This window comes from Schistocerca serialis, chromosome 10 (assembly GCF_023864345.2).
Source record: "Schistocerca serialis cubense isolate TAMUIC-IGC-003099 chromosome 10, iqSchSeri2.2, whole genome shotgun sequence".
Taxonomy (NCBI): domain Eukaryota; kingdom Metazoa; phylum Arthropoda; class Insecta; order Orthoptera; family Acrididae; genus Schistocerca; species Schistocerca serialis.
Window position 1 is genome coordinate 37,974,963 of NC_064647.1, and position 25,826 is coordinate 38,000,788.

Consider the following 25,826-nt stretch of genomic DNA (forward strand, 5'->3'; position numbering starts at 1 on the left):
TCTTCTGTTTATTAGTAGAATACTCCTCATCATCAGTTATCCGCCATATTAGCAGGTCCTTTGCCTCTCCATTTTCTGTGATCCATTGCTTCCTTCTTAAGGCTGCTGTATGTTGTACTGTCCATCATGTCATCTAGTATCTGAAATCTCTTCCTTCCTCGCTTCCTTTTCCCTTCTACATAACCTTCTAAAACTGTTTTTATGAGTCCGTCATTCTTTCTTAATATATTTCCAATTCAATCTTTCTTCCTCATAGTCCATGTTTCAGTGCCATATAGAAGAACACTCCATACAAGACGTTTTATGAGTAGAATACTGGAGAAGTGCAATTAGTCCACAAAAAAAAACTGCTTACGAATCACTCGCGCTACTCATTCTAGGATATTATTCAAGTAATAGGACTAACAGGGGATAATGAATGTATACACAGAAGGGCAGCACAAATGATCACAGGTATGTTTGACCTGTGGCAGCGCATCATTGAAATGTTGAAATAACTGATCTGGTAGGCTCTTGAAGGTAGCCATGAAGTGTTCCGAGAAAGTCTACTAACAAAGTTTCAAGAACTGAGTTTAAATGATGACTCTAGGAATACAACAACACCCTATGTACCACTCACATTGGGAAGATGAGGATAAAATTAGAATAATCATAGCACACACAGAGGCATTCAAACCATTCTTCCCCATGTTCCATACGTGAATGGAAAAGGAAGAAACCCTAATAATTGGCACAATGGGATGTAACCTCTGCCATGCATCTTGCAGTGGCATGCAAAGTATGGATATGGGTGTACATTAATCACTTACAACTTGGTAAAACCATCACGATGAAGTACTACGTTGAACGTCTCGACAAACTGAAGCAACAACTAGCCTCCAATTGTTGATGAAAGCTGATAAAAGGAATCTTGTTTGTGGGCGACAATGACCCCCTCACAGGGTGTCCATCCCACAGCAAAAACTGGCAGTTCTGCACTCTGAAAACCTCAAAGATCCACTCGATAAACCTGATATGGCCCCTCAGACTACTGTTTCCACACCTCAAGAAACACCTGATGGGAAGGTGAACACTAAGGAAGCCAGAAAGGCTGTGGATGAGAGGTTTGCAGCATAAGCAAAAAATTAATTAATTAATTTTAGATAGGCTAAGAAGTTGGGGCAAAGATACCATTAATGTCCAAGTTCAAGGGGGAATATGATCATTAATTATATTAATAAATTATTTCAAACCCATAACAGCATTTTTTCTTTATAAAACTAAGGACTTTTCAGCATCCGCTCGTAGTGTGGTGGCTGTGTTCAAGTGGAACAACATGCTTTTGTTGTGTGCAGAATGGATAATACATGAACATTATTGTTTTTTCTTAAACCATGTTCAAATCAGCTCATACATATGAAGCTGTGGCCCCACAAAACTAGACAGAATAAATCAAGGCAAGTATAAATATCTTGACAGGAGTTGCGGATTCGGAAATCTATTGATGGGGCTTATCTATTTCATCAAACAAACGAAACATAGATAGATTGCACCACCTTTCTAGCATAATGGCATCTCAGGTTGCATATCACCAATAATACACAGTTTCCCCACTCGCAATGTTAGGATCCCCCCCATCCCTACTTCCCCTCCTGTCCCATATTTTCTCCCCTTACAATCCTCTTTCCTAGTCACTCTTCTCCCCTCCCCTGTCCCCCTCCCCCCACAAGAAGAAAGATCAACTACAATGACCACTCAGAAACAGTTAATGGGTCATATGAATAAAATGGAGAATATACTTTGTACTAAAAGTATCGGAGAGCATTCACAGGTTCGCATGAATAAAGTGAGTCGGTGTAAATACTTCATCAGAGAATGTTCTCAGCATGAATAAAAGTGTGGGGAAGTTAATCAAAACAAAAAACATTCTCCATTTCATATGAATAAAACTAGAGAGGCTTCTCACAAATGGAGAACATTCTCCATTTTTTGAAGTCAGCTCTGTAGCATACTTTGAGCTGAGTAAGTTATTTTGATGTTTTTACTGAGATTTTTAGTAAAACTGGCAGGATTTATAATGCCTGGAAGGCAAAAACAGACATATGTAGCTCAAAGAAATAGTGAAGAGAGAAACTGTAGAAATTTATATGGGTTTAACAATAAAACATTATTTGCCTGGTGAAATTTCTCCCCGAAAATCATGAAAGAAGAGGGGCAATCTTCCAAACGAAGTGAAAATTAAAACATTTTTTGTAAGTAGGCTGTTTATGTTTTCTTATTGGCAACGTTACGTAGCGCTCTGTATGAAAATCACTGGCTGTGCTGTGTGCAGTCTGTGGCTAGTTTGCATTGTTGTCTGCCATTGTAGTGTTGGGCAGCTGGATGTGAACAGCGCATAGCGTTGCGCAGTTGGAGGTGAGCCGCCAGCAGTGGTGGATGTGGGGAGAGAAATGGCGGAGTTTTGAAATTTGTAAGACTAGATGTCATGAACTGCTATGTATATTATGATTTTTCAACACTATTAAGGTAAATAAATTGTTTGTTCTCTATTAAAATCTTTCATTTGCTAACTATGCCTATCAGTAGTTAGTGCCTTCCATAGTTTGAATCTTTTATTTAGCTGGCAGTAGTGGCGCTCGCTGTATTGCAGTAGTTCGAGTAACCAAGATTTTTGTGAGGTAAGCGATTTGTGAAACGCATAGGTTAATGTTAGTCGGGGCCATTTTTTTGTAGGGATTTTTGAAAGTCAGATTGCGTTGCGCTAAAAACATTGTGTGTCAGTTTAAGCCCAGTCACGTACATAATTTTTCAAAAGGGGACGTTTCATATGTCGACCCTTAGCCGAGGATGCCTCACTGGAATCTTCTGATTTTTTATTGTAGTTTCTGTAATTAATGTAGCTTTTGTTTATTGCTAACGCGTAATTATAGAGTGAAATTCCTTTGTAGTTGTAGTTTTTCATTGTTGTACACAGTTGTGTCATGCATGTAGATTTGCACCAAGTATTTCGCAGCTGCGCTTGCAATTAACTAGATATTATTTTCAATGCTATGTTAATGTGTTTTGTTATTTTGATCTTCAAATTGTGCTTTTCTGTGTTGTCGTGTGAAATATTGTGACAATAATGGCGTGTGAAAAACGTAATACTAGGCTCCAAAGTAAACTGAGAAATAACAGTGAAGACGAAAGCAGTGTGTTAGCGCCACCGTGTAATGAATTAACTAATGTTCAACATAGTAATTTGGTAATTGTGCATAGGGAAATGGAGCGGGCGGCAAACAATGGCGTAGGCAGTGAAACAATTAGTGAACAGGGAAGCATTATCGATCGATCGGTCGGCAATAGCTCACCTCAGGAATCCGAAATGACAGGTCACAATTTTGCAAATACTGTAGATTCAGGTTTTGCGTCCTCACCGTTTTCTCAAATAAGTCAAGACACATTTTCTGCTTGTCAAAATGTGAATGTTGCCGGTGCAAATGCACTGCTGAAAAGCGTAGAGGAACAGATTCCAGACACTAATGCATTGTTATTACAGCTAATGCAACAAATGGAACAAAATCAGAGACAAACACAGCAAAAGCTTCAAAAGTTAGACACAATGGAACAACACCAGAGACAAACACAGCAAAAGCTTCAAAAGTTAGGCACAATGGAACAACACCAGAGACAAACACAGCAACAGTTAGATGCAATGGAACAAAATCTTCACACCACGCTTGAACAAACACATGAAGATTTAACTACTGAGTTACATAAAATCGAATCGAAATGTCAAAAAGTCTGTAACGACGTAAAAACACAAATTTGTGAGCATTTTCAACCTATTTTTTCGCGGCATGAAAATGCATTACAGAATCACGAAGCAGCCATAAAAGAACTGCAAATTATTGTTCATGAAAATCATGAGACCTTGCAAGCTAAAATTGACTCAGTTGCATCTACCGATTCGGTTACGCAACTTGCAAAAACTCAGGAAATCTTAAAGGACACAGTAGAAAGACACACGGAGGAAATTAGTGCATTATCAGAGAAAGTAGTTGAACTTTCGGATCAGCTAAATAATTTATCTACGAAGGTAGATGATAATCTGAATGACACAAAACCGGTAGTCTTTAATGACACAGAAGAGTGCAAACAAATTTGGAAATTCAAACAAAATCAGAATCAAATTAATACGCAACACCAAAGAGAAATCCGGGAAGTACAAGATCAGCTGACGCAAGTAATACAAAAATTACATATTTCAGAGGACACTCGCGCTCCAACACGGGGAGAGGGACTTAGAAATACAGAACAATCACAAAATAATAACACAGGACACTTCGGAAATTATGAAAGAAATTGGCAAGGCACACCGAATTTTGAGATGGAACTGCCGAAACGATGTAACAATGACCGACATGTGACTCGCCGACATGATGATTTTGACTATAACCTGTTCATTACTACACGTAAATTCAAAACATTTAAGAATTCTGGCAACGACATTCATCCACAAGCATGGCTCCATCAATTCTCTCATTGTTTTCCTCCCAACTGGTCATTAGAGCACAGATTAGAATTTATGTGTGGCTACTTAGAGAATGAACCAGCGAATGCGACTTTCATTCACGATTGCCACAGTGAAGAAGAATTTTATCATGCCTTCCTCTCAGCGTATTGGTCTCAAGCTACACAAGACCGAGTAAAACATAGCATCATAATGATGAAACATTTCGAACAATCTGAATTTTCCAGTCTTGTGAAATATTTTGAAGACATGTTGCACAAGAATCAGTACCTGTCAAACCCATACAGCCCCTCAGAACTCATCCGCATTTGCTTAATCAAATTACCTGAACATTTACGACATATTATTTTAGCAGGACGTTGCAAAGATGACATTGAAGCTTTTCACGGACTGTTACAAGAACTGGAAATTGACACTGACAATCGCGGAACGCGAAAACAGGAGCACAACAATTACAGGTCACATCTGTCACAATTCTGCGATGACAGAAATAATACACGACAAGGCTATTCTTACAACGTAAATCGTGACCAAAACAGACACCACCCGTATGACAACCACTGGCAGAGTAATAATAGTTACAGAGAAAGATCGCATTTCCGTAGTAATGAATATGACAGAGATTACCATAGAAACAGACAATATGGGAACAAAAACTATTATTATCAAGGGAGACAGAATAATTTCAGACGCAACAGTTCAGCGCGCAGTTACGATTCCGGGAGAAATTCTCCACCACATGACCGACAAACAAGAAACTATGTAAACTACCGACAAAACGACAGACCTGAATTCCATCAGAACTGGCGGGATTCAAACAGAGCTGGGCCCTCTCGTCAAGGTGAATTTCTAGAAGTTAGGTCTCCTAATCCTAATAACGACGCGCGCCAACAAAGAGACAGACAATGACTCGCACAGCAGGCAGCCGCGTGCGCCGGCTGGCTCAGAGAAAAATAACATAGACGCTAACCTTGAGAAAAATTCCAGTATTCGTTACCGACGTATACCACATGATAATTGCGTTGAAGTTGAAACTCTGCGTACTAGGAAGAGTAAAGGTTTACACCACATTTCACATGTAAAACCGTTTATTGAGAGATAATCTGCTTTTTAACTTTGTCTTTTCCATAAAACTTTTCACTTCACATTTCTAGTACGCGTTGTCACACTTAGAAACTGTTAACATGCAACAATGTTTGAAGTTAAATATCCAGTCAAGAACCAAGAGAACTTATTTAAACAGAAATTACGAATGCATTGTTATTGTGAACAGACGACACAGTGTTATTGTGTGTGTACATTCGTGCTTGTTAGTTGCACGATTACGTAACGAATATACGGCTCACATACTTAGAACATATACTGGTACTGCTAATGAGATTTTAATGCAACATTTTGGTTTACTTGAAAATACATTCTGGATTTAAAGTACTTTCCATGAGATACCAGATGACACAGTGGTTAGTTTATGTGACAGCTACATGATTTTATCATGACGCTACTAATGAGTGACAATTTACAATGTTGTTTTTGCACTGTATCTGTTTTATATCTGCACAGGTTTTCTGAATTCTTCTGGAAAGTAAAACATGTTTTAGTAGTAACTTTTGTGGTATAGCTACATTGAGACAGCCTTTCTCGTAGCACAACAATACGTTACATTATAGTACTTTCTTCATCACGGGAATAAGCATAATAACTACGATATCTACACGCAAAGCATCTCACTTTTGTTTATGATGAGGTGAGTACATTGACTTCAGCAGAACTTTGCTTACAGAGGACGATAACTACGACACTTCAACAGAATTATCTTACAGCAAGACGCACATTTAGCGCTACAGGACACGCATTTCAGTGATTAATTTTGTACTTAAAACATTTATTTTTAAAGATTTTTGAATTACAAAGAAAGTTTTCTGTGATACATTTCATTCCATTGCTGTATTCTGTAACACCTGAGGGTATAATTACATTAATCCTCAGGGGGGTACACGTTTACTTTGTGTACCATGTGTTTGGCAAGCACAAGGAGCCCTAGCTAATATGGTATTTGCTTATACAACTTTACACATCGGTACCATATTTCTCTAACACACAAATTACACAGCTATCTGATCATTTTTTTACTACATCAGTGACACATGTTTACGCCATTACACAGTTGGGTAACTTCACACTTATGAAATTGTATTTTGTCTGTACTTTGTGAACTGTTCATATTTTTTTGGAACCATTGTGATACTATGACAGCTTTGAATGATGTATTTGGTAAGGGAGCATGATTTTTAAAGTATGTTTGAGGTAGATGACACTATTGACATGAGCAGAGAATTTTTTTTAGGTTTTGAAATTACTGGAGGAAGCTACGACGATTTTGAGAGTTGAGTGAGGTGTTATAATGTTATTATTACAATGACTATGTGTATTATGCTGTTGCGGTATGTTTATGATCAATAAGCTGATGCTATATGAGTTATTTGAGTATGCTACGTATCTGTTATGATGAAATATTGAAGAAGTGTCGACGAATAAGGTAAGGAATAATGAGTAGTGGTTAGGGACTCTGGTTTGTGAAAAAGGTCGTTGGAAACCAAGAATCGTACTTTAAGAGTTATGAAATGTATGTAAATGTGTGAATGTATTACAATGCCGACGAAACTTTTTTTGGACTCTGTTATATCAATAGGATTTTGTTTCTACAGATTTGTAACGCAAATTCTTGACCTGTGAAATATTTTATATGAGACTGTCACTGTAGCGGAAACTGCTGTCGTAAATATTTCCGTAAGAAAGTTAAGTGACCACCTGCACGTAATGCGTTGTGGGCACCCAGCTGTGTCAGACGCCTGGAGAAAAAGCCATTAGTGTGTGCCTTTTCAGAGGCACAGGTAGGGAGGGAGAAAAAAAAAAGGGGGGGGTGGGGGAGGCCATTATCCTCGCTATTGACATTCCTTTGTAGAAAGCATTGCAAATACGACACACTCAAACTTGAAAACATATGATTATACTGTGGAGCTCTTAATTTATGATATTTACTAAAATGCCTAATGAAATGATGAGAAACATTTCACGGCTATTGTCTTGCTAGTTGAGAGAAATGCCATATGGCTTGCTTTATGTATTTATTTACTCATTTTGTTTAATATCTACTTTCTAGCTGCACTGCAGCATTGGTTAAAATAAAATTTAATAGATGTACTAATATAAATATTTTATGCCTACAGATCCAGTAAATAATTTTATGATTTATTAAAAAAAAAAAAAAAAAAAAAAAAAAAAAAACGAAGGAGCATAAAAAGACATTTCCCTTCACAGGAATTGCATACGGAATTTTCTTTTCAACTACTTGGTAATTTTTTTGGTAGAATAACTTCTTGTGGTGCACCACTTTAATTACATAGACATTAAGATGTGAATACACATTTCCCTTGTCTGCATTGTTGTCTTTAATGTAATATTTTTTCTGCTTGAGCTATGTCATGTTTAGATATAAGTTATTTCATTTGCTGCTGCTGTTTGCCAGGCATAGTGTTACTGAATTTGACTTTGTGTTACTCTGCTAAGCCAGTTTACTACTGATTTATTTTTCTTGTTTGCTGCTCATTGCCTTATATCAGTTGTAATATTGTTGCTTACTTTGCCAATTTGTATTTTTTTTGTCCTTGCTGTTTGTGTTAATTTGTTATGTGCTGCTGCATTGCCTCGTCCCTTGGTATATATATCTGAGCTCAGTAGATTTAAGTTAGCTTAAGAGGGGGTAGACTATATAAGAAACTAACTATGATGAATCAGAAGAAATGCATTGAGAAGCTATAAGAAAATGGTTTGGCCAAAAAAGTAGTGCACAGTGGAGAAAAACTATTTTTGAAAGAGGATGTGAACAGAATACAGAAAGCATGCTTGGATAGGATTTTTTTTTTTTGGCTGGAGCAAATGTTGAAATAAGAGGGACGATATATGGAACAAAGTTTTGGGTTGGACTGCAGTACCAAATGTTACACTGAAAACGAACCCTGTCCTTTCCATTGTGTTTGTGTACTCTTGTATATTTGTGTTTTTCCTGTCTTTATGTGTTTAGCTAATAAGAGTTATGTTGTAGAATTTTTCTAATAATATGTTATTTATGAAACTTCCTGGCAGATTAAATGTGTGTGCCCGACCGAGACTCGAACTCGGGACCTCTGCCTTTCGCGGGCAAGTGCTCTACCAACTGAGCTACCGAAGCATGACTCACGCCCGGTACTAACAGCTTTACTGCTGCCAGTACCTCGTCTCCTACCTTCCAAACTTTACAGAAGCTCTCCTGCGAACCTAGCAGAACTAGCACTCCTGAAAGAAAGGATATTGCGGAGACATGGCTTAGCCACAGCCTGGGGGATGTTTCCAGAATGAGATTTTCACTCTGCAGCGGAGTGTGCGCTGATATGAAACTTCCTGGCAGATTAAAACTGTGTGCCTGACCGAGACTCGAACTCGGGACCTTTGCCTTTCGCGGGCAAGTGCTCTACCAACTGAGCTACCGAAGCACGACTCACGCCCGGTACTCACAGCTTTACTTCTGCTAGTACCTCGTCTCCTACCTTCCAAACTTTACAGAAGCTCTCCTGCGAACCTTTACTTTGTAAAGATGTTTAGACATTATTTATTGTTTTGTTTTAATGCTCATGTGTGAAGTCGATGTTTCAATAATTATTCTGATCTTTTATTTATTTATTTATGCCATAATTCCTGTAACACTGATGTATATGTATATTTCTATTCTTTTGTAAAGCCTGTATTGCTACAAATTTATCTGTATTGTTATGTTCTTTGATAATGTATTTTGTACCTTTGTTATTGTATTCTTATGTTATAAAATTGTAATTGACACCAGTTCATCATATTATTAACTTGTAAGTTCCATTTCACTGCACATGTTTCTGTTGGTCATAGTATACGGACAATATGTGAGAAGTAGGGACTCATAGTGTTTGCACGTGTGTTAATAATTCAGCAAGGGACTGGATAACAGCATTGCTGGTCCTAAGGACAACAAAAAAAAAAAAAAAAAGAAAAAAAAAAAAAAAAAAATTGTGAGTGCACAAGTGGTGGTTTATGGACTTGCTATATTGTCCGCAAGACTCTTCGACGGTGATTGTGCACCTACTCAGTCGCAACAGATGGTTGCTGGCTGTCTCTACAAGGACTACAGTGGGTCTGCGTCTTTGATGATCCACCAATACCATTATTTCTACAAGGACTGCAGTGGGTCTGCATCTCTGGTAGCCCACCAATACCATAATCTCTACCAGGACTACAGTGGGTCTGCTCTGTGATGACCTACCTACCAATACTCTTCAAAATTTCGACTGACTCTGCTGTGGGTTTGCTCTGTTGTGGACCAATACATGTCTGCATGTCAAGAGTCAGCACTGTATTTCTGTTGGAAGGACAACACTACTTCTTCAAGACTGCATGGAAATCCACTACTTCGGTGTGCATTTTCTTTTACTGCTCAGCCTTTGAGAAAAACACTGCAATTTTACTGTGATAAATGATCAGGACTGTCTTTATGGACTGTGAGAAAATTTTAGCTGTTGACCAACATTGTATCAATAAGTGTGTGCATTTGATATCTTTGTTATTGTAATTATGAAAAATTTTATCAAATCATTATTGGCCACTGCTCAAAACAATTTGTAAAATTTTTTGTGTGGAGCATGGGGGCTATGTAAGTAGGCTGTTCATGTTTTCTTATTGGCAACGTTACGTAGCGCTCTGTATGAAAATCACTGGCTGTGCTGTGTGCAGTCTGTGGCTAGTTTGCATTGTAGTGTTGGGCAGCTGGATGTGAACAGCGCGTAGCGTTGTGCAGTTGGAGGTGAGCCACCAGCAGTGGTGGATGTGGGGAGAGAAATGGCGGAGTTTTGAAATTTGTAAGACTAGATGTCATGAACTGCTATGTATATTATGATTTTTCAACACTATTAAGGTAAATAAATTGTTTGTTCTCTATTAAAATCTTTCATTTGCTAACTATGCCTATCAGTAGTTAGTGCCTTCCGTAGTTTGAATCTTTTATTTAGCTGGCAGTAGTGGCGCTCGCTGTATTGCAGTAGTTCGAGTAACCAAGATTTTTGTGAGGTAAGCGATTTGTGAAACGCATAGGTTAATGTTAGTCAGGGCCATTTTTTTGTAGGGATTTTTGAAAGTCAGATTGCGTTGCGCTAAAAACATTGTGTGTCAGTTTAAGCCCAGTCACGTACATAATTTTTCAAAAGGGGACGTTTCATTTTGTTGCTGCTTACCAGAATCAAGTTTTCAGACTGATGTACATGAAAACTTAGATATACACCAGACAACTATGTCAGTCACGTGTTAATCATCATGTTTTCTCACTGCATAAATCTTATATTTTGTTATGTTGGAAATGGCTATGCACAGCAGAGAAATTAATATCTGGGTTATTAAAAACTTGGCGATCTGTTTCTCATAACGAACCACATGGGCAACTGCATACGTACTTGACATGCAAGTGGAACATTATGTGTTGCATTTAACTAAAATTATCTCATGTTAGAAGAAACTGACAGAGTTAAGGTATCAAGTAGATGAAAAGTCATGTAATTTTAAGATTCTGTTTATATAATGTGTTCACCTAACTTCAGCAGTAAAAAAGTTTACTGGCTGTTGAAAATTCGGTTACATTGCAAGAAAATGCATTTTTTCAAGCTGTCTGTAATTGTCTCAAATAATTTGTTGCCACACTTAAAAGTAAAATTGAAATGTAATGCAACTCTTCCAGAACACACAGATGCCAGCTCCATATTTTTAACACCGAACAGTTTGCCTGTTTTAGAGGGCTGAATGACATGTAACATTACACATGTTCTGTGCTGGACACAGCAGACAACATACACCAAGAACCTCCTCTAGAAGGAAGGGAGGTTGTGAGAATGTTCTCTTCTTTATTGATACGACCCAATGCTCACAGTGCAATACTGACAGAAGACAGATGGCAAGAGGCAGTAAAGTGAAACATGCAAGAAAAACTCAAATTTATTGCAACTGTCTCAAGCCCTTAAGAATCAAACTGTCAAAAACAGGATATGTAGTGTTTTTCTGATAGTTGAACCTCTCCTGATATATACACACAGGACAAGTAGGCTCAGTCCTATGGTACCAAGAAGGAAAGGAGCTGTGCCTGAGCCATTTCTCTGCAATTTCCTTTCTCTGAGGAGTGACAGTCCTGTAACATGTTCAGGAGAGCTGCTGTAAAGTTTGAAAGGTAGGGAAAGAAGTACTGGCAGTAGCGCAGCTGCGAGGGCAGGTTGAGCATTAGCAACCAGAAGGCACTGGTCCCATATTCGAATGCCCGTGCAGTACACAATTTCAATCTGCCAAGAAGTATCAAATCAGCACACCCTCTGCTGTATCCACAGCCAGTCCCGACTGCATGTTCACTGAGTTACTTTCACACTGTAAGCCAACATTACGTACAGACATCATGTTTGTCAGTCCGATTGTGCATTCAAAGAGTATAATTACCATACTAGTCAGCGAGCGATGAGTTATAGTACAGTACAGTGAAACCTATGCAATTAATCATTAATATATGCTCTGAACAGCGGCAATACACAGTCACTAGTGTACAGTTTCAATTGGACATTTGTTGAGCATGGACCACGCCACTTGTTCACGTAATTTAAATTCATCATAGTCATGCAAGTTTACTAACTGATATTATTACTAGAGTGAGTTTACTAAATAGGTCATCATCAGTGTACACAGTGAAAATAAAATAGCAAAATATGAGAATCTCCTTTGATGATGTGTGTTGTGTTGGCAGAAGAGCCAATACCGTGTTACTAGTGGAGACCGAAATGCACGCATTTCAGCTCACGCAGGCTGGCGTGAGGAGAGAAGAACTATACTGACGTGAGGTCTGGAACATGACAAGGAATTAGAATTCAGAAAGCGGACGTAATTAGTTTGATACTAACTTTAATCCATTAATGATGAACGTAGCTCTTGACGGTACATGAGTCACAATATTATCTGTTCAGAATACAGTCTTGAAGTAGTAACTGAATATGGCGCCTTGCTAGGTCGTAGCAAATGACGTAGCTGAAGGCTATGCTAAACTGTCGTCTCGGCAAATGAGAGCATGTGTAGACAGTGAACCATCGCTAGCAAAGTTGGCTGTACAACTGGGACGAGTGCTAGGGAGTCTTTCTAGACCAGACCTGCCGTTTGGCGGCGCTCGGTCTGCAATCACTGATAGTGGCGACACGCGGGTCCGATGTATACTAACGGACCGCGGCCGATTTAAAGGCTACAACCTAGCAAGTGTGGTGTCTGGTGGTGACACCACAATGTGTAAAACTATTTAAAATTTATTCATAGCATCAAGTAACAATTAACTGATTACCATGAGGTGAAGATGATTTATGAAGCACCTGCCTGACAGATCAGTGAACTTAATTTGCCAGTCAAAGGAATGAAAATTTAATGAAGGATGAACAATGCATTGTAACTAACTTGTAAGACTGCCTCAAGTGGATCAGGTGTGTCTCGAGAACATGCCACATTAAATAAGTGTCAATCAGCAGTAATTGAAGTAACCACTTTCTCCAAACAAACCAGTTACAAACAACAGAGACAAATATAACGTCAATAATCACGTATTCATCAAAACTGATAAAAATGGCTGCAAAAATGAATGCTCAAAGTGTTTCAATATTCCGGTTACAACTTTAACCAAAAACAAAAATTGTGTGTTACCCTACCACTTGTGGGAACAATGGTTGCTCCAAGAAAGTAGGCAGAACACACATCTTTTTCATCGACTGCTTCTCCTGTAGCCATGTTGTCTTCATCATCGGCATCGGGATTCAAGAAGTAACTCGTTTCTCGCACAATCATCGCACTATTGCTGTCTCTGTCCCAAGTGGGAAATGTGTCCTCAGAAATCTAGTCAAGAGAAATAACAAATGCTAAAAGTAAATGATAACAACATTAATGACTTGCGAGTAAGAAAAAATGAGCAAACTCAACCCTGCAAGTTAATGTAGATTTTTAGGAACTCCCAGACCAAATAACTGACAAGTCATATAACAAAAACATTAGCAATCAACAGAGTCAATGTAAATATGAATTCAACAGAGGGCAACAAAATTTGGTTTGTCATTTAACACTTGTTAAGGACAGAAGCACTTTTTGAGAACAAATACAGTTGAACATTTTCATACTAAATAATTTGTGGACAGTACAATTGAATGCATTGTTCTCTCTCAACGACTACAGAAAAATCACAATCACTGATCACATATACCAGCACAGATACAAATTTAACAGTATCCATAACAGCCTTACAACACATCACATGAAAACTAAAGGGATGAAACTAGATCTGTTGCAAAAAAACTAGTTTTGGATAAAGTAAAATTTTATGTAAACACTAACTGTTTATTAAATTTGAGAAATGATTTCAATATAAAAAAAATGAAGAAACCAAAAGTACGGGAGACCTGGCAGATGTTTTGTGTTAAAGCTACCTCTTAGTCTTAGTGTGTTCAAATGCAATTGACAATTGCACACTTATCTGATTCTTTTAACTTACAAACTTGCGATGACAGGGTATATATGGAGATAAGGAAAAAAAATTCCTGGATTATTCCCGGATTTTTCCTAAATATCCCATTTAAAAAATATGCTTTTTCCCGGGCGAAAATACACTTTTTCCGTGCTAAGTGACAGTAGGTTTTCTGTAGATTTTTCCCTCGGAACTGCAAAACTTATCAATCTCTTGAATGGTTAACATTTTTACATTGGCATAGAACTTCCCAGAAAATTTTTTTTGGAAAGACCTTTGATGTGCAGCAACATAAACGCTGCATATTTTCGTATTACGAAAGTATAAATTCGAACTGCAATGAACACAGCACTTTAGTTTCCGGAGCATTGAAATCGAGATTGCGGTGTCCTTTTGTAAACCAGTTGTATCTCATGCCACGTGATCTCACCAGCCAATGACAGCAGAGCATAGGACACATGTTATATTCAGCCAATAGCAAGATCACTGTTACGAAGCGTGAACACACAAAGAGGAAAAGTTAACGCTTTACATTAATATACATGGTATAGCTACAAGAAAAGCTAAGGTTTCACATATAAAATTGGTCTCTAAGATTAAAAAGCTACAAAAGAAGCTAAGCTTTCACATGTAATATTGATCTTTTCTTGCGTGTGTTATACTTTGAGATAAATCACATCAATGTGCCAGTAAATTTAAAATTATGACATAAATGTCTGGTCTTCTGGGCTCGAAATTCTTTTAAGTGGCTGGTCCTCAAAGTGTTTAGTTTTCTCTGAGCACTACGGGACTTAACATCTGAGGTCATCAGTCCCCTAGAACTTAGAACTACTTAAACATAACTAACCTAAGGACATCACACACATCCATGCCCAAGGCAGGATTCGAACCTGCGACCGTAGCGGTCGCGCGGTACCAGACTGAAGCGTGGGAAGCAGGAGAAGGTACTGCTCACATGCAAGTCAACTGCGCATGTGCATGAGGCCGCTGGCAAATGGTCAAACAAACGTAATGTGAACAGTTGTGACGTCACGCTCATAGCTAAAGCCTAGTTTACACAATGACACTAGGTTGCAAGCAACTGCGCTACTGGCCACTGCACATGCGCGCTGCACATTTGCGCAACTCGTTGGCGAAACTAAACACTTCCGGCATGTTCCAACTTTGGCGACACTAGTTGCATGAGTTTTGGGGTTACGTGTGTTTGTAGAGTGTACACACACTGAAATATGAAGCGGGGAGCGGAGAATAATGTTCGCTTTTTGGATATCTATGCTTTGCATAGGTGTTTGTGGGATTTCACTAATGCTGATTAGAACAATAAGCAACAAATGGTTCAAATGGCTCTAAGCACTATGGGACTTAACATCTAAGGTCATCAGTCCCCTAGACTTAGAACTACTTAAACCTAACTAACCTAAGGACAGCACACACATCCATGTCCAGGGCAGGATTTGAACCTGCGACTGTAGCAGCAGCACGGTTCCAGACTGAAGCGCCTAGAACTGCTTAACCACAACGGCCGGCAAAAATAAGCAACATATTGCTGCTGCTGAGACCAGCATGTGCAATCATAACACAGATGGTTTGACAATACCTGAGCTACAGGGCAAAATTTATTGAGTTAAGAGCACATATACAACTGAATTAAGAAAAATACAGGGAAGTGTAATTATAGCTGTGGCAATGCTCCCGTCTACAAGACTAAAATCCCATTGTTCGAGTTGGCCAACTCTTTGTTAAGGAATATTGTTGACAGGAGGGAAGGCTATACAAATTCCAGAAGCTGCATTCTTTATTCAATAGTCACCTATTTAAAACATCGCTGCACAGCTCTCCACTCACATATGTTAGAATTTTGAAACATTGCCAGTGTACAGAGCTATCTTCAGGAGAGAAGTTTGCAAACCATTCTCTTCTTAATGCAGCCTGCTTCAAATAATTATTGTTGCTAATGTTAATAATTATTGGTGTTAATGAAAAAGCATCATCACCAACTAAAACCATACCTTATAGCATGCCGAGTGTTCTCGATTGTAATGCACGCAATATGATATGTAATTTCAGTTCTGGTGACAGTGCTTCATGCATTATAGTACCTTTATTCCTTATCGCATAATTAACTCTATTTAGAAGAAATGGGAACAGTTCTGGTGACATTCTAAGACAATTGGATCTTCTGTTATAAATTATTTCAGCAAGGATGCTGAGCAACCGAGCTGACGTCTTTTTTTCATCGAGTCACGAATCGAAACACGTTTCTTATTTTTTTCTCATGCAGTGATTCCAAGCAACAAGCTTTACTTCCATCACAACTAGTGCAACATGCAGCTGCCAAAACTTTCATTTCAGACACGACTCAGGTACCCACAAAACGACAAAACTGAACTGTATACTGGTGTCGCCGTGTCTACAGTCATATGTGAAACCACATGCGTGCAACTCATCCACGCAACGAGTGGTGCAACCCAATGTTGTCGTGTAAACTAGGCTTAAGGCTCCTATAGGACCTCTACTCATAGCGAGCAGTTTATTTGTACGAAGTATTACACAGTCTTTGCCCTACGGCCTTTGACATATTTCTGCTGTTTGCAGACGCTTGTGCGTGCACGGTGTTTTGTTGTTGTAAATGGCGCATCTCCTTTGCCACTGAAGTTTTATTTTTTTTTTTCCTCTTGTTTATATTTTATTGCTGCAGTATCATTCTCCAGTAGCAGGATAGAGTAAAATTCTTTGCTAGAGAATTAGTTCTTACCAGTCAAAACTACAAAAATTTAACTGAAAGCTAAAACAATGAAAAATTCCCGGAATTCCAAAAAATTTCCAGGTTTTACCCGGTTTTCTCCCGGATGAAAAAATTCTTGGGTTTTTCCCAGATTTTCTGGTTGTCCTAGGTCGTATACACTGTGGATGAAATTTTTTTTTAGCAATTTTGAAAGTCACAGAACACTATTTTTTCCGTCATATTACCAGATACTACTGATGTAATTATAAAGAGTATCTTCTCCACTCCAGCTATCTGTATTATGTAAATATTTATTACTAAAAATATAAGAAATTGCATTTCTATAAGTTTTTACGAATTATTTACTTGAAAACCTCCATCTGAAAACTTTTGAGAAATACACAAAATACTGTTTGGTTAATGTGTTAGTAGACAGTGCTAACACAGTGGGCAATATTTTTCTGTGTAAAGTATTAAAAATTTTTCAACATTATGAATTTTTCACAACACTGAATTTCTAGTGTAAAATATGCATACTGGCAACACTATTTCCTGTGCTCTTCTGTTTATAACAAACAAGTGAGAACTTGCACATAGACCATTCTGCATTGTGTTTTATGTTTGGTTTGAACTTTTTGTTAGATACAGTGTCAGTGAGGAAATACAGAAGTGAAAGAGAGAGATGTGTGGGCTATGAAAAAAGACAGAAGTAGATGGTATACAAGAAAAGTGAAAAACACTTCACAGTTGTTTGAAATCTGTCAGAGGTACTGCAGAAATATCTTGGTCCTCAAATAATGGTATTAGCACCACATCCATAGTGCAGGATATTTTCAGCAACAGGGCATGGAAAAAGTGTGTGTGATGGGGTAGGCCGTCTCTGTAAACATCTTTCAACAAGATTTAATCTCCAGCACGAAGCTGTTGATGCAAAGAGTGGCCTGCCGTTAAGCCTGTGGTAGGAATTCAATCAAGTCACTACTGGGTTGCATCTCGGAGTGGCACATACATTGCAAGAATGGTTCTCCACAAAATGCAGCCTGTTACTGTGTGTGAAATGCAGAGATCACAGTATACATTACAAGACTTCATAGCGAGCCACTTCATTTCTTGTGTGTACAACAATCAGTGGTTGGTGGGACAGATAATAAGTGTCCTTTAGGATACCTCATGATCCTGATAATGCTTTCAAATGGCCATCATCAAAAGATCAGTGTGCATTGTTCCCATTTCCCAAGTACTGCTCTTGTTGGATCATCCTTGTCCATGTGCAAATCTAGCTCGGCTATACACATTCGATGAGAAGCAGATGAGAGAGGAGGGCGGGAGGGGGGGGGGGGGGGGGGGGCACAAACTCTTTTTCACAGTGCAGTGTTGATAGTTACACTGTAGGCAATTTTAATTCATGGAAATTAATGAAGAAGTAAAATCATGACAGAAGACAATAATAATTTGTAAATAATGTTATAAAAAGAAAAATGGGTGTAAATATTCAATATGACACTTTTGTTATAAAATGCTTATGAACAGAATTATGAATTGCTTTCCCATTCACATATAATGTTATTTAAACAGCCAAAAGCAGAATGATTTCATTTAATAATGAAGAAGTACTGAATAGAATTGGAGAGACAAGAAATTGGTTGTACAACTTGACTAAAAGAAGGAATTGGTTGATAGGGTACATTTTGAGACATCAAGGGATTACCAATCCAGTGCTGGAGGGAAGTGGGGAGGGGGGAAGGGTAAAAATCGTACAGGGATACCAAGATATGAATACAGCAAGCAGATTCTGAAAGATGTAGGTCGAAGTAGTTATTTGGAGATGAAGAGACTTGCACAGGATACAGTAGCTTGGAGAGTTGCACGAAACCAGTCTTTTGGACTGAAGACCTCAACAACAATATACAAACCACAATCTGTGACGGGAACTGGATGCTTTCCTTTACATATTTTCTGAATGTGCCTCACTCACAGCTTCAACATGAAGCAAAATAGACAATATTAAATGAATATTGTGAATATGCACTAGTTCTCATATAGAAGTCGCAAAGCAGCTGCAGGTTTTACTGCGTAACAACATTAAATCCACGCTTATTGTCTCCATATAGCCCCCAACAATTTCTCTGTTAATACGAGGGCAAGTCAATTATTATCCGAAATTTAGTTACTTTTTTTTATTTTGGTAGTACTGTCAGTTTAGGTTGATGACGCATGCTTTGTTTATTTGTTGTTATATCTTTGCAATTTTCAAGTTGCTAGGTTAGTTTTGTTATCACTACCACGCTGTTAATCATGGCTGCTCCGCTGTCTATTTGCACCAAAGAAGAGCAATGTTCAGGGAGCCACTTTTTGTGGTTGGAAGGTGTATCAGGGGCCGAAATTCATCAAAGACTTTCGGTGCAGTACGGGAACAGTGTTTTGCCACAACGAAGTGTCTACGAATGGATTGAAAAATTCCGAAATGGTACCACAAACCATTAACTATTGACGAAGTGGCACATTGTCTGCAAATTAGTCACGGTTCTGCCTACGAAATCATCCACAACAGACTTGGGTTTCATAAGGTTTGTGCAAGATGGGTCCCAAAACAACTCACACAGTTGCATACACAAACACGCTTGGACATCTGGAAGAAAAAAAAAATAAAATAAAAAAATAAATAAAATAAAATAAAAAAAAATAAAATAAAATTGGATCACTATGGTAACGAAGAGGACAACTTCTTAGACAGCATCATTACTGGTGATGAAATATGGATCCATCATTATGAGCCAGAGAGTAAACAGCAGAGTATGGAATGGAAACATCCAAATTCGCCATGCAAGAAAACGTTCAAGACCCAACCATCCGCAGGAGAACTGATACTTACGGTTTTTTGGGACGCATAATGTCCAGTACTGGAACATTATAGGGAAGAGGCACAACAATAAACAGTGTACATTACAGTAAGATGCTTACTGCTAGGCTAAAGCCTGCAATTCGAAGCAAAGGCCGAGGATTGCTGTCAAAAGGTGGTGTGCTGTTGCGCGACAATGCCTGTACGCACACTGCTGAATAGCTCCAGAAACTCAAATTTGAAGTACTGGATCATCCTCCATATAGTCCCGATCTTGCCCCTTCTGACTATCACTTGTTTGGTCCATTCAAACAGGCCTTAAGGGGCCATCAATTTGCCTTGGACGAAGTGGTGCATTCCTGGCTTGCAGCTCAACCGAGAACCTTCTTTTATGAGGGCATCAGGAAGCTTGTACAATGATGAACCAAGTGCGTTGAGACGCAAGGAGACTATATTAAAAAATGATGTTCTTGTAAGTTTCCTATTTGATTACAATAAAATTTTATAACTATTTTGTGGATAATAATTGACTTACCCTCATAATTGTATTAAGGGAATAAACACACTATGGCAAGGCCGCAGTCATAGGCAGAACTTACTTTGCGGTACCCAGACAATGGGATACGGATGTCTGGCCCTATCTCCAAGATTATATTCCACGGGGTTGGTTTGACACTCTTCTTCTGCAGATGCAACAGATGCTCTATTGCATCATTAAAATTGCACGCCATAGAATCATCAACCTAGAAAAAGAATCACAATAAAATAATATTGACAAACACTGTTGCCGACAACTGTCGAATGAGAATTACAGAATTACATGCCACAGTCTTAAAGTGGCCTATACTACAAACAACGACGAACACTGCCCATATCCCATCTCCAGGGTGGCTTTTCAAACTAGAAAAAAAGAATTCCCTGAGAATTCCGCGTATGGGGAGGAAGATGGTGTCATTAAAAGCTCCTCACGCATTAACGGGGAGTGGGGGAGGGGAAGGGGTATACAGCAATAACCGCTTTCCTTTTCTCTCAGTTGACATATATTAGCAATAAGTAGTAGCTTAACAGCATTTTTTTAACATCGATAATTTATATGCAATAATATTTTAACACACTTTGAAATATTAAGCATTTTCAAATTTTTGACTTATAATACTCATTAAAATTAAACAATGGAAACTCCAGGTAGGAGATGCTGGAGTCAGTAGTCATGTATGCATGAGGTGTGCTTGCTTGTGTGTATGAACAGTGTGTGTGTGTGTGTGTGTGTGTGTGTGTGTGTGTGTGTGTGTGCGCGCGCGTGTGCTTTACTAATGAAGACTGTGGGTGAAAGCTTTATGTAAGTGTCTTTTAACTGTGCCTGTCTGCAACTTAATGTGTCTTCTTTCTGGTAAGTAGCAACCTGTCATTAAATTAAATTTCAATACTAGGAAAAAATTGCAGAATTCCATGAGATTTTATGAAATTCCCTGAGACTTTCCCGAATTTGCCAGGTAAAATCTAATTATCTGCAAATTTCAGGTTTTCCAGAAGAATCGCCACCCTGATCTCTCTCATACAGAAAATAAGCCCTCTCATTCCCATTTAATAATGTCAGGGTGTATAAATTTTCTTGTCACTCATAGATATACAACTGTGTATCTTTGGGAACAATTTTAGTGACAGCCTCTTATTCTGCCACAAAAGGACCTGCTGGTTTAACACAGTGGAACCTCGCTTAACAAGCACTTCCCAGAAAGTGCGATTTGCATAACAAGCAAAACAAACTGTAAAAAATTTACTCGTTTATCAAGTGATGTTTTGCATAACAACTGAGGAGGATTTAATGTGATGTCACCAGCCATTTGCGTGTGGCAGGGGGAAACATTCAACAATATGAACACCTTTGATTGTCGGCAGTGGCATATGAACAATGTCTTTAGTACGTACTGCAGTCTGGGTACAACAATCTTTCTGTTACTATCTTAGCGCAGCTTGGGATGACGCATTTTTTGTGAACTTCTGTTCACAAAGTGCTTTTTTGTGTGCACATTTTAATAATTGTCATAGAAATGTCCCCAAAGGTAAAGCCGCAAGAAGACAACCATAAGAGAAAGCAAATGACCATAGATTTGAAACATAAAATCATGAAAAATGCGAAAGTGGTGTGAGCATTGCTGATTTAGCATGCACATAAAATCGGTCTGCATCAACTGTTTGCCCTATCCTCAACAACAAGGATGAGATTAAGGAGATAGACGCTTCAAAGGGAGTAACAAGAGTATCGAAACAATAGTTTCATATTCTGGATGATGTCAAAAGGTTGCTCCTCATACGGATAAATGAAAAGCAATTGCAAGGCGACAATATTAACGAGACATCATTTGTCAAAAGGTGTGAATGGTTTTCGCTGACCTCATTAAGATGACGCCAGGATTATTACTGGCCGAAGAAGCGTTTAAGGGAAGCCGTGGATGATTCGAGAATTTTAAGAGAAGAACTGGCATCCACAGCATTGTGAGGAACGGCGAAGCAGCTATCTCTGACTCAAAGACATCAGAGAACTTCAGCAGCAATTCACGATGCTCGTAGATTCTCAGGGTTATCCGTCACATCAGGTTTTTAATTGTGATGAGATGGGTCTACTCTAGAAAAAGATGCAGAAATGTACCTTTGTAACAGTAAAGGAGAATGCACTGCCCGGTCACAAGCCAATAAAATAGTGTCTCACACTGCTATTCTGTGCCAATGCAAGCAGCGATTTGAAAATCAAACCACTGCTTGTTTACCATTCAGAAACTTCATAGATCTTCAAGAAGTGTGAAGTTCAGAAGAACAGGTTAAATGTGATATGGAGGTTCAACAACAAGGCTTGGGTGACATGTGATCTTTTTTGTGATTGGATCAATGAAATGTTTGGTCCTTCAGTGAAAAATATTCACTTAAGATGTCTTGCTTGTTATGGTTAACTCCTGCCCATTCTCCAGGTCTACAAGACCGCCTTCTTGAAGAATTTCTGTGCATCAAGATCCAATTTCTGCCTTCCAAACACCGCTCCGATACACCAGCCTATGGACCAGCAGATTATTGCTAACTTTAAGAAGCTCTGCACTAAAGCACTCTTCGAGCATTGTTTTGAATTGACTGAAGCTACTGAACTCACTCTCAGAGAGTTTTGGAAATATCACTTCAACATTGTTGCTTGCATCAAGATGATTGAAAAGGTGTGGGAAGGGGTTACCAAGAGAACTCTCACCTCTCACTTCTGCTTGGAAGAAGCTTTGGCTGGAGTGCATTGTCAAATGTTACTCTGAGGCATTTGAATGAGTACCTATACTCCTGAGATCTGATGTCCATTATAATGGACATCGAGTTTCCTGTCCTGCTGTCAAAGATTCTGCATTTTTCATTGTAATACTTGTGGCACATTTGAATGGACTGTATGCTGCAGCCATCTGGCGGGAGAAATGGTCACTATGATCACTTGGCGCCAAGTAGCAGCTTTGTTTACGACCAATGGCAGGTGAGTTCTCCGTTATTATTGTGTATTTTTCGAAACATATTTTATAAAAAAAGGACCTATAATAGACAGCATCTATAAGTGGTGCTTATACGACTTTCTGTGCAATAAGGTTTGGTAGTACTGTGTATTTCCATAAATTATTGTCGAAAAACAGTAATGTCCACTGTAGTGGACACTGGAATGTGCAGCCACATCTCTGAGCACTATTTCGTAGGCAATAGTGGTGATTACCTTTGCTAATTTCCAATACATTTCGTGTTTTGACTGTTGCTCAATGACATTATCTGATCCACTACTATCATTATTTTCTGTAAGGAAAGTAGGCACAATGTTAAAACAATCATTTTCTTAAAGGATACAGATCAGAGCTCAGTTCAGAAGAAATTTTAGAACTTATTTCGAATGGCGACGTGTCATATCTTGAGATTAGTGAGGAGGAGGATGGTGATTTTGATCTGGCAGACGATGCTGTGCAGCAACGCAATGTTCCTTCCACAAGTGAACAGAGTAGCAGCAGCACTGATAATTCTGATGATGACGAGAATTCCGAGATGACGCGAGTTCTTCACAGAATTGCAGGATGTTTTGGGAGAAATGCGAAAGGTAAGTGTAATACCTTCTTGTAAATAATTTTCTATTATTCCTGATATTTTCAATCTTTCCTTCATGCTTTGTCTCCAAATTTCAGGTTTGAGAGACTCCAGGCTACCTTCTCGCCCACAGGAGTTGCAGAACATAATGAGAAGCAGATCGTGGACTACTTTCAGCAATATTTTGACTTGGCCCTTTTAAAGGATATGTCTGAACTTACCAATATGAGATAGTTACAGCAGACTGGAAGGTCTTTAAAGCTGTCTGCCAAGGAATTGCAGGTATTTATTGGAGCAACAATACTAGTGTCTTGTTTGAGATACCCTAGAGTTAGGATGTACTGGGGTAAAACAACAAGAGTTATTAGCATTACTGAAATAATGACTTGAGACCAATACTTCACCATTAGAAGTAATTTGAAGATGACAGGCGATAATGCTGTAACAGAGGAAACTAGAAGGAAAGATAAATTGTGGAAAATAAGGCCACTTTTAGAACGTGTAAAGAGAGCACGCCTCTGTTTACTTCGAACTCCGGAAGTGGCAGTGGATGAACAAATGATCCCCTTACTGGAGCATGTGCAATAAAACAATTTGTCAGGGGAACGTCAAATCCTGAAGGGCTTAAAAATTTTGTGTTGGCCGCCCCTTCAGGACTAGTCCTTGACTTTGAGATTTATGGAATTTCAGGGTGTTTCACAGAGGAGGAGGAGGAGGAGGAGGAGGAGGAGGTAACAGCAAAGCAGTAATCTTCTGACAATAAGAGAAATCCTGAAAGCTTGGGAACTGGAAGACTGAAAATTGCCAACCCAATAAAGCAGTTGCTACATGTGTTACAAATTTATTTGGCGACAATGTTGTGTCATATTTTCACCAAGTGTTGAAGCACTGGCAGAAATAAATGACTATAGACAGCTTCCTGATAAAAAAGAATTAGTTGTGTATCATGAATAATAAAGTATATAATACTGTCCATGAACCATGGACCTTGCCGTTGGTGGGGAGGCTTGCGTGCCTCAGCGATACAGATAACCGTACTGTAGGTGCAACCACAACGGAGGGGTATCTGTTGAGAGGCCAGACAAACGTGTGGTTCCTGAAGAGGGGCAGCAGCCTTTTCAGTAGTTGCAAGGGCAACAGTCTGGATGATTGACTGATCTGGCCTTGTAACAATAACCAAAACGGCCTTGCTGTGCTGGTACTGCGAACGGCTGAAAGCAAGGGGAAACTACAGCCGTAATTTTTCCCGAGGGCATGCAGCTTTACTGTATGATTACATGATGATGGCGTCCTCTTGGGTAAAATATTCCGGAGGTAAAATAGTCCCCCATTCGGATCGCCGGGCGGGGACTACTCAAGAGGATGTCGTTATCAGGAGAAAGAAAACTGGCGTTCTACGGATCGGAGCGTGGAATGTCAGATCCCTTAATCGGGCAGGTAGGTTAGAAAATTTAAAAAGGGAAATGGATAGGTTGAAGTTAGATATAGTGGGAATTAGTGAAGTTCGGTGGCAGGAGGAACAAGACTTTTGGTCAGGTGACTACAGGGTTATAAACACAAAATCAAATAGGGGTAATGCAGGAGTAGGTTTAATAATGAATAGGAAAATAGGAATGCGGGTAAGCTACTACAAACAGCATAGTGAACGCATTATTGTGGCCAAGATAGATACGAAGCCCACGCTTACTACAGTAGTACAAGTTTATATGCCAACTAGCTCTGCAGATGACGAAGAAATTGAAGAAATGTATGATGGAATAAAAGAAATTATTCAGATTGTGAAGGGAGACGAAAATTTAATAGTCATGGGTGACTGGAATTCGAGTGTAGGAAAAGGGAGAGAAGGAAACATAGTAGGTGAATATGGATTGGGGGACAGAAATGAAAGAGGAAGCCGCCTGGTCGAATTTTGCACAGAGCACAACATAATCATAACTAACACTTGGTTTAAGAATCATGAAAGAAGGTTGTATACATGGAAGAACCCTGGAGATACTAAAAGGTATCAGATAGATTATATAATGGTAAGACAGAGATTTAGGAACCAGGTTTTAAATTGTAAGACATTTCCAGGGGCAGATGTGGACTCTGACCACAATCT

At 38.9% G+C, this 25,826-nt stretch overlaps 1 protein-coding gene across 1 annotated transcript in view; it reads right to left on the minus strand.

Annotated features, from left to right (window-relative positions):
* The window catches only part of LOC126425094 (X-ray repair cross-complementing protein 5), a 187,238-nt gene that overhangs the window by 85,124 nt on the left and 76,288 nt on the right, over window positions 1-25,826 (minus strand). Inside the window, exons 6-7 of the mRNA XM_050088012.1 lie at window positions 20,233-20,376; window positions 13,264-13,447 (exon numbers count right to left, since the gene is read on the minus strand). Coding sequence (XP_049943969.1) covers window positions 13,264-13,447; window positions 20,233-20,376 — 328 coding nt within the window. The remainder of the gene's footprint in view (window positions 1-13,263; window positions 13,448-20,232; window positions 20,377-25,826) is intronic.